Below are 14,440 nucleotides of genomic sequence, written 5' to 3'. Positions count from 1 at the left end.
CAGAGCTCGACAGGAACTTTACAGTACACAGTTTATGGATCAGTTTCTTTCTCTATGTCACAAGTGTAAGTATGTGTAATTAAAATGGTTGCCTCTTTGTTTTCTCTACAAATTATGTATTTTATTGTTTTTTACTACTTATGCTTGTAGTGCATCTGGTTAACTCTTTATATTCTCATATCACGTCTAATGCCATGATGAAAATGCGACGCGTGCCGCTTTGTTTATGGATTTAAATGCGTTTGCATTTAAATGCACAATCCACTGGCACTTGTCGTTGCTATGGCCATCATCAGTTTCCGGGATAAATAACAAAACGGGAGGGTGGCGGGAGATGGGTCTGAAATTACGGGAGACTCCCGGAAAAAAAACGTGAGTGTTGGCAGGTATACTCACACATACACTCTGCACTCTGACTACTTCAATATTGTTGATAAGCCATGGTGGCCATTTCTCTCCGTCTCACGCTGAACGCTGTTGACCAATCACAACAGAGTACAATAGGACCAATCAGCGCAGATTAGCATCGCGTTAGGGAGGGGTGTAGAAACAAATTAATTGCTTAACAATCATATGAGAGTCGCTGCCATAATTTGGTAAAAATAAATGCATATTCTAAGACAATGAAAGTGTTCTTTGACCTTGAATGCCCATCAGCCTGTTGTTGGAGACCCCCCCCCCCCCCCCCCCCCAAAAAAAAAAAAAATTCCAAAGAGTTTTTAAAGTAAAACTTGACTCTTGTGTAGTTAAAGTATGCACCAAGACTGATGGAAATGAATAGCTGCTATATTCCAGCTTGACATGGCTAGTAACTATACCTATACTACTCTCGGGAAGTATACATGGGCATTCTGTTTGAATGGGTAAATCAAATTCTTCAAAACTGCTTGCCAAGATTACGATTACATTACATATTATGAATAACCAATAAAATTGAACAGTAACTGTCCTTTTAGTTTCATTTATAAACGTCCATATCACACAATATCTGCAGAAACTCACATCTAGTCCAAGCCCCTCCCCTGGAGAATTGTCATTCTATACTGATCGCTGATCGGCTCATGTACTAAAAGGTGGGATTTATTTGCCATATATCAATCACTGATTGGCTACTGTACTAGAAGGCGGGGCTTCATTCGCCTATTGACTGTTTCACTTTTTCCATTCAAAAGTATACGAGTGACACGTCATGTGTATTCTATAATCATTGCTATACTCTCATTCTGCAGTAATAATCAAGGATTTTGGACTATTTGTTAGACCCAGAGATCAGCTGAACGGATTAAAATGATCAAACACAACAGTTTAACTCTGAGTGACTTGAAAAATAAGCCTATTTGCCAAAAAGCCTTCCTTTAAATACGTCATAATTAATATAAAACAAAAGTATATTGTTTGCTTTCATAACTTAAATTACGGTCAATGTAACTGCATAGAGACTCAAAATGTGTGTGTGTGTTTTTTATAATCAGTGAGGGACCACTGACTTCTCAAAATATCACAAGAACGCAAGCATGTTTGGAGTAAATGACGACAGAATTTTCACTTTTCGCCTTTTAATGATTCCTCTCTCTACAGCATATCTCCAAACTAATCAAAAATCAACCCTGAAACGTGTTTCCAAAAATCATCAGAAAATTTACAAGTACAAAAAGAACATTTTTGTGATTTTTTTATTATTATTATTATTTATTATTAAATATATTGCAGGGATAGTAGTACCTGTGTAATATTTTGAAATGAATTTCTTCTACCTGATTTGGGCGTAAAAATGTATTGTTGACCAAATATCATCGATAAATGGGAAAGAAAAATATTGTTTCCATTTCAAAATGTCTTTCAGGAAACATGTTCCACCAATGCGTAAAGCACTTTGAGTGTGCAGGAAACGTGCTATATAAATGTAAGGAATTATTATTATTAATTATTATTTATTCATTTCTATGTGAAACACTTTCATGAGCCCATTTAGCCAATAAGACAAAAACATAGTTTTACTAAAGTAAACTTACATTTATCCACAAAAAATAAACCTGACTGTATTTTTTGTAGTAAAGTCGAGGTTAATTGTGTTAAATATGCCATTTCAGCCTGCAGAATGGCATTTCAAACTGTGGCCTAACAAAAATATAGAAAATAAATATCGAGTTTCTGTAATATAAAACTAAACAATTCCTCTCCCTGTATAGTTCCTAAAGTTAACTAGACAGAAACAAATGTAAGTTAATTTTAACAGAATCACTCAAATAGCAATTAATCTGACTGATGTTAACGTTAAAGGTTTGATCGAGCTTTTAAGTAAAGCAATAGATAGTTTAAAGTTACAGTACCGTTAATATAACATTAATATTTACATTAAGTTGCATCAATGTTAGCATTAGCATCAAATGCTAATTAGCGCTACTAGCCTGTGACATACAGTAATAAACGTTAGATCTAATTACACTGACTTTAATATTCATTGGTTTAATTTGTAATTATTTATTTTATTTATGTTATTTTTTCTTTTTAATTCGCATTTTTCACTTAGTAAAGGCGGGGACTGTTGACTAACGTTAGTACCTCTAAATTAATTAGTTGACTGGAATGCTGTGACGGTGTTAGCATGTAGCATGTTCACACATAAAATAAGTACAGTCCGCAATTAAAACCATGTCCTGCCTTTTGTTGTAACTTAATAAAATCTACTGCAATTAATGTCAACAAAGAGGTTTAATCCACAAGAATTTGATCATTATTCCTACCTGTTCACATCGGTTCAGTCCTTATTTAGGCTAGAGTGGGTTATTTTTTGAGAATGAATCTGTGGATTTAAATAAATTGTGAGAGTCGATTCATCCTTGACCTATTCATAAATACAACAGTTGCTTTGTTGCTGAATAAATGTCTTATTCACTTAAGACAGTGTCCTACCACCACCTACTGGCGATTTCAGGTAATACATGGATAACTTCATTTTGTTGCATATTTTTCTTTTTAATTTATTATTTGAAGCATTATTAATTTAAAAAGAATTTACAAGAATAACGAATTTATATAATCATAACATATAAAATATAATATAAACAATAATAATAATACTGTTAAAAATGATAAATAATTGATAATGAAAATATAAAATAATTGAAATGAGCTACTCAAAATAAATGAATCATACACACACGCACACGCACACACACACACACACACACACACACACACACACACACACACACACACACGTATAAATATATATAAACATGGTAATAATTCTAATAAAAAGCAATAACGCAGAAAAAGTTGTGCATGACAGAAAAAATACATAGGCCTAAGTGCAAAATTAATTTGATTAATAATTGGAAAAAATGTGTATATAAGCAGGTGGCTGTGTGAGCACATTAAGGCGAATGAGCCAGTCAGTCTAGCGCGGGCCTGCATTAGAAGTTTGTTTTGTTTTAAAAAGTCTCTACGTAATACTAAATGGAATTGTGGAACTCTGACATCATCAGTGACAGTATAAAGCTTTTTGACGTAGCAGAAACTCTCAGTAGCTTCTTTGGATGTCTAGTAGTTCAGTACTTTCTGCGATTCAACAGTACAGTGATACAATGGCATTTTCAAAACTGATTAACCGTCTGAAGAAAGCGTTTGGTGTTAAGTGTGCGAACGAACAACCGTGTGAGCCACTCGAACCCACCGGCAGCACGACAGAGAATCACCGTCATCTGATGACCGATGACCCGGCCGTCGCTGCAGGAAAACAGGCAGGGAGACAGAAAAAGAGGAAACTCAAATTGTCTCCCATCTTCTTCGCCTGTTTTTCCAGAAGAAGAGCTACTGTTGTTGGTAAAATAGATTTATGAGCACTTTTAATTACTAAAGCATACTGTTAAACACACCAAACACATCACATAAGTGTTTAAAGATCAGAAATGACATTAACTGGAAGACATTTTAGAAAGAGTTTCTTAAAGCCACAGTTCACATAAACAAGACAATTCTGTCATAATTTACTCCTTAAACCTGTTTCTGTTTGAGGTGCTTTCAGCCATTGACTTCCACAGTATTTTGTGTTCCTACAATGAAGGTTAATGGCTGCTGATTTCAGGAATTTTCTTCAGAATTTGTAGTTTTGTGTAAAAAACTGAAAAAATAAGAATTATTTGTATTAGGATTTTTATTTCAGTGAGCTTTGCCTTTAGATATATAGTTTACTTGTTTGCTAATTCAATGCAGAAAACCCATGAAGATCATCAATAAAAACACATTGAGTAATGTTTCTGCAAATGAACTGTTCGAATATCTTGTCAAAAAGAGTTGTAGAGTCATATTAATGATGTTCCTTCCTCTCTTTAGATCAGCTATGTGTGCAGGAGATCCACGAACTTCACGCAGAGCCCATCAGTAGCTCTAAATTCTTCTGCACTGCTGTGAGCAACCTGGAGCTGGAAGTTCTCCAACCTCCAGCTCTTGATGCTCCAGCAGATGAAGATTTGGACTTTAAACCTGAAGTGAACAGCTTTGACTCTGCAGTGGTCATTGAGAACGACTCTGCAGAGCTTCACTTCACAGCAGACAACGAATCCTCCCTCAGTGAGGACAGCCTGGAGCAAGAGCTTGATAGTCCTCCAAGTTCACCATCCGATGAGGACAATGAATCTCCAGTGAGCCAGCAGCTCATAAAAGATGACATCTGTGACTCTGCCCTGGATGAAAACTGGAACCCTTTACCGGATCAGGTCTCACAAGAGGACTCTGCTGTGAAGTCTACAGCAGATGATGGGACCTGCTTGGACAATAGTAAGTTTATTGCTGGAGTTCAGAACATTTGTTTAGGCTCATCAATCTTTGTAAAATTATACAGTTGAAGTCAAAATTATTCGCCCTCCTGTGATTTTTTATTAATATTTTTTAAATATTTCCCAAATGATGCAGAGCAATAACGTTTAAGTATTCAGAACTTTAAGCTGAACACAGGTATCTTGAAAATATCCAGTAAATATGATGTACTGTCATCACGACAAAGATAAAAGACATCAGTTATTAGAAATGAGTTATTAAAACTATCATGTTCTGAAATCTGACAATAATTCTGACTTCAACTGTTTGTCTTTTTATTTGGTTTATAATTTAATGACATTTTCTTCATTTTTAACAGATGACATCAGCTGCCGCTACAAACTCGGAAAGCAGCTTGGTGAAGGAGGTTTCGGCTCCGTGTATGAGGGGATTCGCATACAGGATGGTCTGCAGGTATTCATTTTTGTAGACTCAAATCCTCTGATGAAGTTCCCTGTTTAAAGAACATCATCAGAGCTTTCATTGTTTGGACATTTCTGCTGACGAATGAATCCTCTGTTCAGGATTTATGACTGAATGAAATGATCTCCGTGCACATGTTAATTGTTCGCTTGTTCCTTTAAACAGGTGGCAGTTAAATTTGTCCAGAAGACCCTAAATATGCAAGATGTCAGCTCTGTGAGTAGACTACACTTTCTGTTCGCTGTGTTCAGTTTATAAAGTCTTATATTTATTATAGACCACAGGCTGTGGTCAGAAACCCTTGTTTGAAAACCAACATTATTATTTTGTTTTCAGTCATGTGACCAGCCACTTCCTCTAGAGATCACCTTGGCAAACATGGCCAGCGGTGGCTCCAGGTGTTCGAACATTATTCAGCTTCTGGACTGGCAGGTCTTTGAAAACCATTACGTCATGGTGATGGAGCGGCCTAGTCCAAGCATGGACCTGGAGGCATTCCTTGAAGTCAGCGGAGGAGTCCTCAGTGAGAAAACAGCACATACCATCATGAGGCAAGCTGTTTATGCGGCCAACGTGTGCTGTTACCGCGGGGTGTTCCACCGGGACATTAAGCTTCAAAACCTGCTGGTGAACCCCGACACACTGGAAGTCAAGCTGATCGACTTCGGGTGTGGAGACTTCATGATGGAATCAGCCTACAGTATCTTCTCTGGTAGGTGTTTTGAATAGTGTGGTCAAAAGTATCGACTTCGGTACCAATCGATTCTGACATTTAACAAGTCAATTTAAGCGCTGTTAAACACCACTGATTGGCCATTGGTGTTCACATGCTCAGCAAATATGACTGTGATGAGTGTCGGTATCGATTGGTAGTTGATACTTTTGACAACACTAGTTATGAATGTGCATAAGCATTATTAATAAACGTATTGAAAGCTGGTTAATTAGCACAGCTGAAGCCCATCTGGTATATATATTCAACATGATGCTAAACTAAACGTCTCTCCTCCAGGCACAGAAGCGTACATCCCGCCAGAGTTTTATGAAAAAGGATGCTACCGGGCCAAACCAGCGACGGTCTATTCACTTGGGGTTCTTCTGTTCACAATGCTCCATGGAGAATTCCCATCAGCGTATGACCTGTACTACCTCCAACATGACTGGTCCAAATTTACCCTCTCTCAAGGTGAGATGTTCATCAAAGAACAATTAAGTGAAACAGCTTAATAATAATAATAACAATAACCTCACCTCTCCATTTCTTCTTCACAGAATGCTGTGATATGATGAGGGCTTGTCTGCATGAGAATCCAGAGTGCAGAATTCCTCTAGAAGAGATGCCTTACCACGACTGGTCCATGCTGGAGTTCTGAGTCACATTAGCAGAATGTTTTGTATATTTGATTTTTGTACATGTCTGTAATAAAGATATACTTTATTGAACTCACTTGTGTTGTGGCTTATATTGTGATCTAGCCCCAGTGTTGTCAGATTTTGTGGATTTAAAATGGTTTTGTTTGGGGTGACAAAAATTCGGCATGAGGTTTGAACAGCATCCAGTCCTTTCCACCCCACACTGCAGTTGACACTGGCGTCATTACGGCGCACTTTTAGAAAAACACTTTTTCAGAATGCTGTACAGCGCTGACCCAAAACCTAAACATATCAGTCACTGCGACATCAGCAAATCATCCATAAATATTCCAATGGTTTATTGTGAAATCAGAGCTGTTCAGAATAATGTATTAAAATACAAACGTCGTAACATGAGAATGTGAGACTCAATACAAAACATCAGCATTTTCACAATAAGAGCACCCAGTTTTATTAAGGTCGTTGAGTGTTTGTTGCCCTCATGACAATCCTAAACAAAATATTCAGTGATATTCCTTCAAATCAATACTGATAGTGTAGTTTGCGCAGACACACTGAGGTTTATCCAGTGTACAGAAGTCTGAATCATCCACATTATTTCATACGCTTCCAGAAACACGCTTACTACACGAATGTCCAGCGTTTGCTAAAACTGTTCAACTCTTTAGATGATTCCTTTCTTACAACATCTCCAACTATGACAGCTTCTCATTACTCACCATTTCTTAATCTTACTAAATACTTGACTTGATGTCGGACCTGGCGGACCACCACATTTAAGCTTTCACTGGTCCTCACAGCATTATATATCTCCTACGACGTGTTCACCTTTACCCCATTGATCTCAATAATAACATCTCCTGGCTTCATTCCGGCTCTGCAAAACAGAAAACAGGAAATGACATCATCAATAGGATGCCTTAATCAACAGCTGATAACATCATGTTCAGAGAGCAGCACACCTGTTGGCTGGAGATCCTACAATCACACGGTGGATGAGAACTCCATGAGAAACATCAGGGAAGGACGGGTCTCGCATCCTTAGCTCTTCGATTATACTGAGGAGGGGAAAAAGAGAATTTAAAGATAATAAAAGACTCACTTCAGTGCAAAGTTTACGGTTTAATGATTGATTGATAAATAGATAAGATAAATAGATTCATAGATAGATTGATTGATTAATTGATAGTTTGATAGACAGATCAGCAAAACAATCAATATTACATTTGCTTCAACCAAAAACACTTCAATGTCTGCGGTTTAATTACTCTTGCTAATAACATAGTAAAAACATCTGAAAAGCATTATTCCCATAATACATTTGTTTTTCAGTTGTTTTTTTCTGTCACTGCAACACAGAAAGGCCTTTGTCCCGCCCTTACATTTCAGGTAAAACTAAACAAGGTTGACTGTGATTGGCCACTTCTTATATCATTAAAATCACTGCTTCGGAATCACGGTAGATTGTGGAGGTATTTTTGCATTAAATTGTCACAAAAATTCACAAACATTTTTATTTTTCGGGCGTGAAAATTGCATACAAATTGTCCTTGATAAATTAAACACTTTTCAACAGAACAAGCCAATTTTCCAGGTATTCCAGCACTTGAATTTCTAAGAGCCAAATCTAGTGGTAAATAACAAAAATCTGCAGATTCCATAATGTATGAATTTTGCTCTCCTGTAAAATTGTAATAAAAGTGTTTGGCACCTGGGGGTCAAAGTCAACATCATCACTCCAATGTAACGCCTTTTCGATCCCGATTCTCCAAACCAAGACTCTGAAAAAAAGACCCAATAACCATCTGTCAGTGAAAAAAATTCTGTCACAGACAAAAGCAAGCAGCTGTGAGGTCATTCTTAACGTGTCAGCAGATCGGTCAAGGAAGAGACTGACTCTGTCAGAGGGAATAGCGAAGGAAATCCCTGCTGTCACTTTCATGGTATTAATGCCGATGACCTCACCATCCTGAAGAGTACAAACATGACACATCAGTTTATTACATAAGGCTAGAGTATGGCCAGTACAATACAATATTGATGAACATTTGAAAACAATTCACGCTCTTTATATGACAGTCATGAAGCTCTGTGTTGCTCTGAAGGTCCAGCAATCTGTAGTCAACTACTAAATGTGCACTAATAACTTTGCCTTTTACCTTATTGTACAAGGAGGGTACCACCATAGCTGTGAGATACGTTCTACTTGGGATTTCGTAGAGTGGTTCTAGCACACTAATTAAATGCCTAAAACCAGAGTTTTCTACCCCTGAAAAAGGTTGCATGTCTGTGGCTATAAATACTCCTACCCTAATACTCCTACTATTATGCCTACAATTGTCTTTGCTTGTGTTGAGTTACTTGGCATTTTTATTCTAAATGAAGACAGGAGAGTAGTTTGTGTTTCACTTGTCGGTTTAACACAGGGGTCGGCAACCCAAAATGTTGAAAGAGCCATATTGGACCAAAAAAAAAACAAAAACAAATATGTCTGGAGCCGCAAAAAATTAAAGGCTTTATATAAGCCTTATAATGATGGCAACACATGCTATATGTATTTATATTAGCTATATTAGCCTACTAAAAAAATGACTTCGTTGGCTACAAATACATACTGAGCCTTCATGATTAAATGTTCATTTCCCTGCAGTGCATCCTGTAGAGAATGACGCGCCACGTGACTACTCTGTTGTACAATGCCGTCTCAAGTTTAACTTAATTACAGTATATTAATGAATTATGTTTAATGTTCAAGTTTAACTTCATTACAATATTAATGAATTGTTTAATGATCAAGTTTAACTTCATTACAATATTAATGCATTATGTTTAATTATCAAGTTTAACTTCATTACAATATTAATGCATTATGTTCAATTATCAAGTTTAACTTCATTAAAATATTAATGAAATATGTTTAATGACCAAGTTTAACTTCATTACAATATTAATGAATTATGTTTAATGATCAAGTTTAACTTCATTACAATATTAATGAATTATGTTTAATGATCAAGTTTAACTTCATTACAATATTATTGCATTATGTTTTGCTTTGATTAAATTAAAGAAATGCAATAAAGAAATCAGATTTTTTAATGTTTTTTTCATTTTGAGGATTCAAAAAAACAACATCAAAATTAACGTGCACAACGTGCCCCTTATCTGGACAACAAACAGTGCAATGAAACGCAGCCTGCCATTTCCATTTCAAGATCAGCTCGAGTCATTCCTGGGAATGTGCTCAACAAGGAAGGGTCAATCTCCAAGGGTGTGTGTCAAGGAAAGACAGTCTCGTTTTTTCCTTTCGCAACTCACAAAATCTGCTCCCAAATGCAGTTTGCATATCAACGATCGAACCTTGTAAATAATCAACGTTGAGTGAGTGATCGGGATGGGCTTCTTTGAATTCTCTCAGGGAGGGAAAATGAAAAAGCGTGCCCCGCTGTACATCTTTGGCAAAGACAGCTTGCGCTCCATGGCGCATCACCCAGCCGCCGGTTTGTTTACAACAGCTACCTGCCTGGCATCCCGCCCTGCTGATAGAAACGTGTGTCGCAGGCTATGACGCAAATCTTCGTTGACAGAAATGTTGAAATTAAATATTCTACACACTTTTACAGCATTGGAAAACGTTAAGATTGTTTGTCCTCCTATAGAAACCATATTAAAACAAAAAATATATTTACCTCCCCCATCGTTTTCCATTTTCAAACATTTTTTGAAAAAGTTTCAGGGAGCCACTAGGGCAGCGCTAAAGAGCCGCATGCGGCTCTAGAGCCGCGGGTTGCCGACCCCTGGTTTAACAGATAAAGCAATGATTTTGTGGACATCAGTAATCTAACTATTTGCCTTAATCTGATTAAAACAATAATATGATTAAGGTGTTTACATGAGTTGCTTTTTGAAAGTTCATTTCATGATCCCGTTTTACATGTTAAAGCACATAATACGATTAACGTTATTGTGTCACCACGCTATCCACGTTTCCTCCGTAATTTAGTCTCATAATAAGTCTCACGTAATTTAGGGGCGTTTCATTCTAAATTTGTCGACTTTAACTGCAGTTTGGCACTTTCATTTTCATTCAAAAACATTTCATGCGTGCCCCCATGACAAACGAGAAACTGGATGCAAAGAACTGCTAGAAGAGTGTAGTTTTAATGGAATTTTGGATACCGCACGCCGTATGGGAGAAAAAAAAACCTCCGCAGAGAATAGTGTCAAGCAGCCGTGTGTGTAGAGATCATCCCATTACAAAATGTGGCGAAAATCCTACAAGATGGTAATAGTTTGATTAAGGTGTTTACATGTTTACATTCAGAGAGCAGCATTTACAGCAGATCTTTCAGTCCATAATATTGTAGTGATATTTAAAGAGTACTGCTGACGATACTAACTACCTTTGCCATCTGAATAAACAAACAAGGAACAACGATTGCTTACTTACCAAATGCGTAGAGACAGGACAATCAACGCGAACTGGAACTGTTTCTTTTTTTAAAAGAAGACGATGAGCAAATCTGGATTTCACCATTTCCAGATGCGAAAAGCTCTCGGGTAAAAATGTTCCTCACAAACATTTTTGTTGCGTGTTAGAAGACCACTGTAGTCCACAAATGTGGGTCCTTCCTCACTGCGGGAAAATGAAAACAAAACCTTTGTTGTGGCACGTTTATAAACAACACTGACGACCCATGTCTCCGAACAATTCTTCTTCTTACACTTGTTTTATTTACGGTTAGCAACACAACGTGGCGTCTCTCTGAATACTGTAACAGGTAGTTTTTGAAGCTATCATGCATATTAATAAAGCTGCACCTCATTCACAATAGAGCGCACTGATTAGTTCGTCTTTCTCTTGAATTAATGATGAAAGCTCAAAGACGTCACATTGTACCCGCCGGTACAGACACCCAGTCTCCATGCTGGAATTTACACAAGGAGCTCATGGCCTTGACGTAGCTTCAAAATTTCTTTTCAAACGGGAAGAACGAATTTGTTCGAAATAACGCAAAAACAACCAATTTTCACTTTTATTGTAAAATATATGTGTCCTAATAGTGTTTTTAGCAGCGTGGAACATATATATGACTGTCAACATCTCAAAAATGTGTTTTGGTGTTTTTGGACCCTTTAAACCAAAAGGCAGAAGCAGTTTTTTGAGTAAATGTCAGCGACTCACCAGGTTTATGAGAGGCCCTCCTGAATTTCCAAACTGTAAAGCAGAATTGTGATTGAGTGATGGAATGCAATTCATTAAATGATGACATACATTTTTTTTTGCATGCAACACCACCCAGTTTCCAGTGCTCTTACATCTATGGTAGCGTCCGTCTGGATGTAGTCCATGTTGGAGTTGGAGAGACCCAGTTCTTTACTGTCTCTCTGAGCAGAGCTGACGATTCCAGATGTGATGGTGTTTTTAAGAGAAAAGGGGCTCCCCATGGCAACCACAAATTCACCTTGACGCACATCAGATGACTTGCCAAGACGCAACGTGGTAGAGGATTCTAGGACAAGATGGAGAAAACAATGACACTATGTAAGACTATATGGTCATGTACTAGAACTGTGGTAAAAGAAAACTGAAAAATTAATAGCAAAAATGGCTTTCCAAACATAAAAGCCTCCTCTGTTACTGTTCAAGGCTCAAAATTAACCTTTTTGTTTGGTAGCACCGGTGCTCCTAACTTAAAAAATGTAGGCGCATCAGACAAAATTTTGTCGCACCCACCAATTATAAGCAACGTTACTACATGTTTTATACAAACAGAGTAATTGCATTTGAAATCAACACTAATCAAACTAAAAAGCAAAAAAAAAAAAAAAAAAATATATATATATATATATATATGCATGCGTGAGGAAAATATGTCTCAACGAAATCCCGTTATTACAAGTAAATAGATTTTATAACATAACTGAGTGACCAAAGCATACACAGACCGCTGTGCTGTTCTCATGGGTGGTGTCTGATATTGCACTGATGCTTTTGACATGTACTGTACCCTATTATATGCATACATCATGTTAATAGCTATACCGGTCTTCATGAGTAGCGATAATAGTTTTCTCGGCTCAAGCCTGTTTGCCACTGTGTACGTGGTGTTACATTTTACATATAGCTGCCACTTGCACGGCGGGCATCTGGGGATTATATGAAGGATAAAACAGAAGCTCTCGTGCAAGATGTGGCAAACAGTTACCTGAAAATTCCATCCCACAGACTTTTCATAGCGGACTTGAAGCCAATGGAAGTCTTTTATCCACTCTTTGAAAAGTGTAGATGTGTGATTGACATTCAGCACATGATCACTACTGAGATGTGTCATTATTTGTAACTTTAGATGACAGTTTCTAAAAAAACATCTGTCAGTGTAATCTTAATTCTCATCTTCAGCGCTTTATAATTTTTCGCAGTAGTAGCTCTCCCAGTCATCCCAAACCAGAAGGCATTGACTGAGTGATTGACAGCTGATATTAACCAATCCATTCACGCTCTGTTCTAGAGCAATGGCCCAATAAGAAGAGCTCAAAGGCGGGGCAAGTATTATGAACTTGGCTTTGTTTACTGCAGCAAGTTGACATGACAACTGTTGTAAACCATTCCTAAGAACTACGTTTCACATTTCAAGAGCAGAGATGCATTCTGCGTGAATGTCCTCCAAATCCGTGCATATGGTGAACACTTTGCAGTAAAAACTGGCCGCACACATCAATTTTATGCACTCGCAAAAATGCTTCCAAATATATTTTGAGGTCGCATAGATAAAATTTCGGGCGCATAAGTGACCGAAATGGTCGCAATTTCGAGCCCTGCTGTTGGTTTAACTAAAAATATTGACAATAATTATTCTTTAGTTGCTGTAATATTTCTGTTTAAAAATCTGAGGATACAAAACCAAATGTCACTAAGGTTATCACAATTTCGAGTTTATTTCCATATTTGTATGCAGCTGTTACTCCTGAAATATTACAGCGTGTATGTAGCATAAATACACTACAAACAGATTAATGGGTTAACACCAGGGCTTGACATTAACACCCACCAACCGCAGGTAGACTTCGGCTGTGGCGGATTAGACAGCCACTCCCACTATCCACTTTGGCTGGTCGAAAATCATTTTTAAATTGTATTTTTTTTTAAAAGCAGGGTTCGACAATAAGGATGAACCTCTAGAAATGAGAAGCAGCTCGACTGACAAAAACAACTGTGTTCATGCAAGCAAAAGAAAGCAGATGAATACAGAATGTTAAGTGATGCGCGCAAGTTTTACAAAGCGTGCACACTCTCATTTCCTTGCGTGAAGCAACCTTGACTGGAAACACAATGCTGCGATCGGTTCTGTTTGAAATAGACTGGACAAAAAGTGATACACATCCTCCATTTTCAAGAGCTCGAGATTTTTTAAAAAGAAGGTATTTTATGTATGCAGCAGCAGTTGCAGCTTTAGCTTTAAACAATCTTTGAACAGATTATTAATGGGCCTAACGTTAACTGTGTGCTTGTGATCATCCTTTCATTATTGCACACGGCATGTTTTTCACCTGCTTTCTTTTTGTTAATATGATTTAATTATCATTCTTTTCAGTAATGTTGATTTAATAGATTAACTTTTATGCAAAGTTAACTGCTGATCTGAGACCTTAAGCTAGGACAGACAGCTTTGCATAGTTTTAGACAGGCTACATGACAATAATTGTTATTTAAGTTTTATTTAATAAAAAGTGTATGAATATTATAAAATATATTTTGCTGGTTTTTGAATTTTTCTAATTATAAACTTTTTAGAGAAAAAATTGGTACAACCTTAATGTTGAG

General features: G+C 37.1%; 3 protein-coding genes across 4 annotated transcripts in view; 1 reads left to right on the top strand and 2 right to left on the bottom strand.

The window, feature by feature from the left end:
• stard13a (StAR related lipid transfer domain containing 13a) overlaps positions 1-14,440 on the bottom strand; it is a 229,806-nt gene that overhangs the window by 208,837 nt on the left and 6,529 nt on the right. The gene's annotated exons all lie outside the window — the stretch shown is intronic.
• Positions 3,382-6,687, top strand: LOC141375004 (serine/threonine-protein kinase pim-2-like). The gene is made up of 7 exons (XM_073915032.1): positions 3,382-3,825; positions 4,336-4,779; positions 5,138-5,232; positions 5,407-5,457; positions 5,578-5,953; positions 6,254-6,427; positions 6,514-6,687. The coding sequence occupies exons 1-7, from the start codon at positions 3,540-3,542 to the stop codon at positions 6,612-6,614; spliced, it is 1,527 nt and encodes a 508-aa protein (XP_073771133.1). The 5' UTR covers positions 3,382-3,539; the 3' UTR covers positions 6,615-6,687.
• LOC141376330 (serine protease HTRA2, mitochondrial-like) lies at positions 6,931-12,671 on the bottom strand. The gene is made up of 6 exons (XM_073914562.1): positions 12,662-12,671; positions 11,935-12,128; positions 11,066-11,109; positions 8,327-8,461; positions 7,578-7,673; positions 6,931-7,492 (listed from the first exon to the last, which is right to left on the bottom strand). The coding sequence occupies exons 1-6, from the start codon at positions 12,669-12,671 to the stop codon at positions 7,429-7,431; spliced, it is 543 nt and encodes a 180-aa protein (XP_073770663.1). The 3' UTR covers positions 6,931-7,428.

The sequence above is a fragment of the Danio rerio genome, chromosome 10 (assembly GCF_049306965.1).
Source record: "Danio rerio strain Tuebingen ecotype United States chromosome 10, GRCz12tu, whole genome shotgun sequence".
Lineage (NCBI taxonomy): Eukaryota > Metazoa > Chordata > Actinopteri > Cypriniformes > Danionidae > Danio > Danio rerio.
The sequence above is the reverse complement of the archived record's forward strand: the minus strand, read 5'-3'. Positions and strand labels throughout refer to the sequence as shown.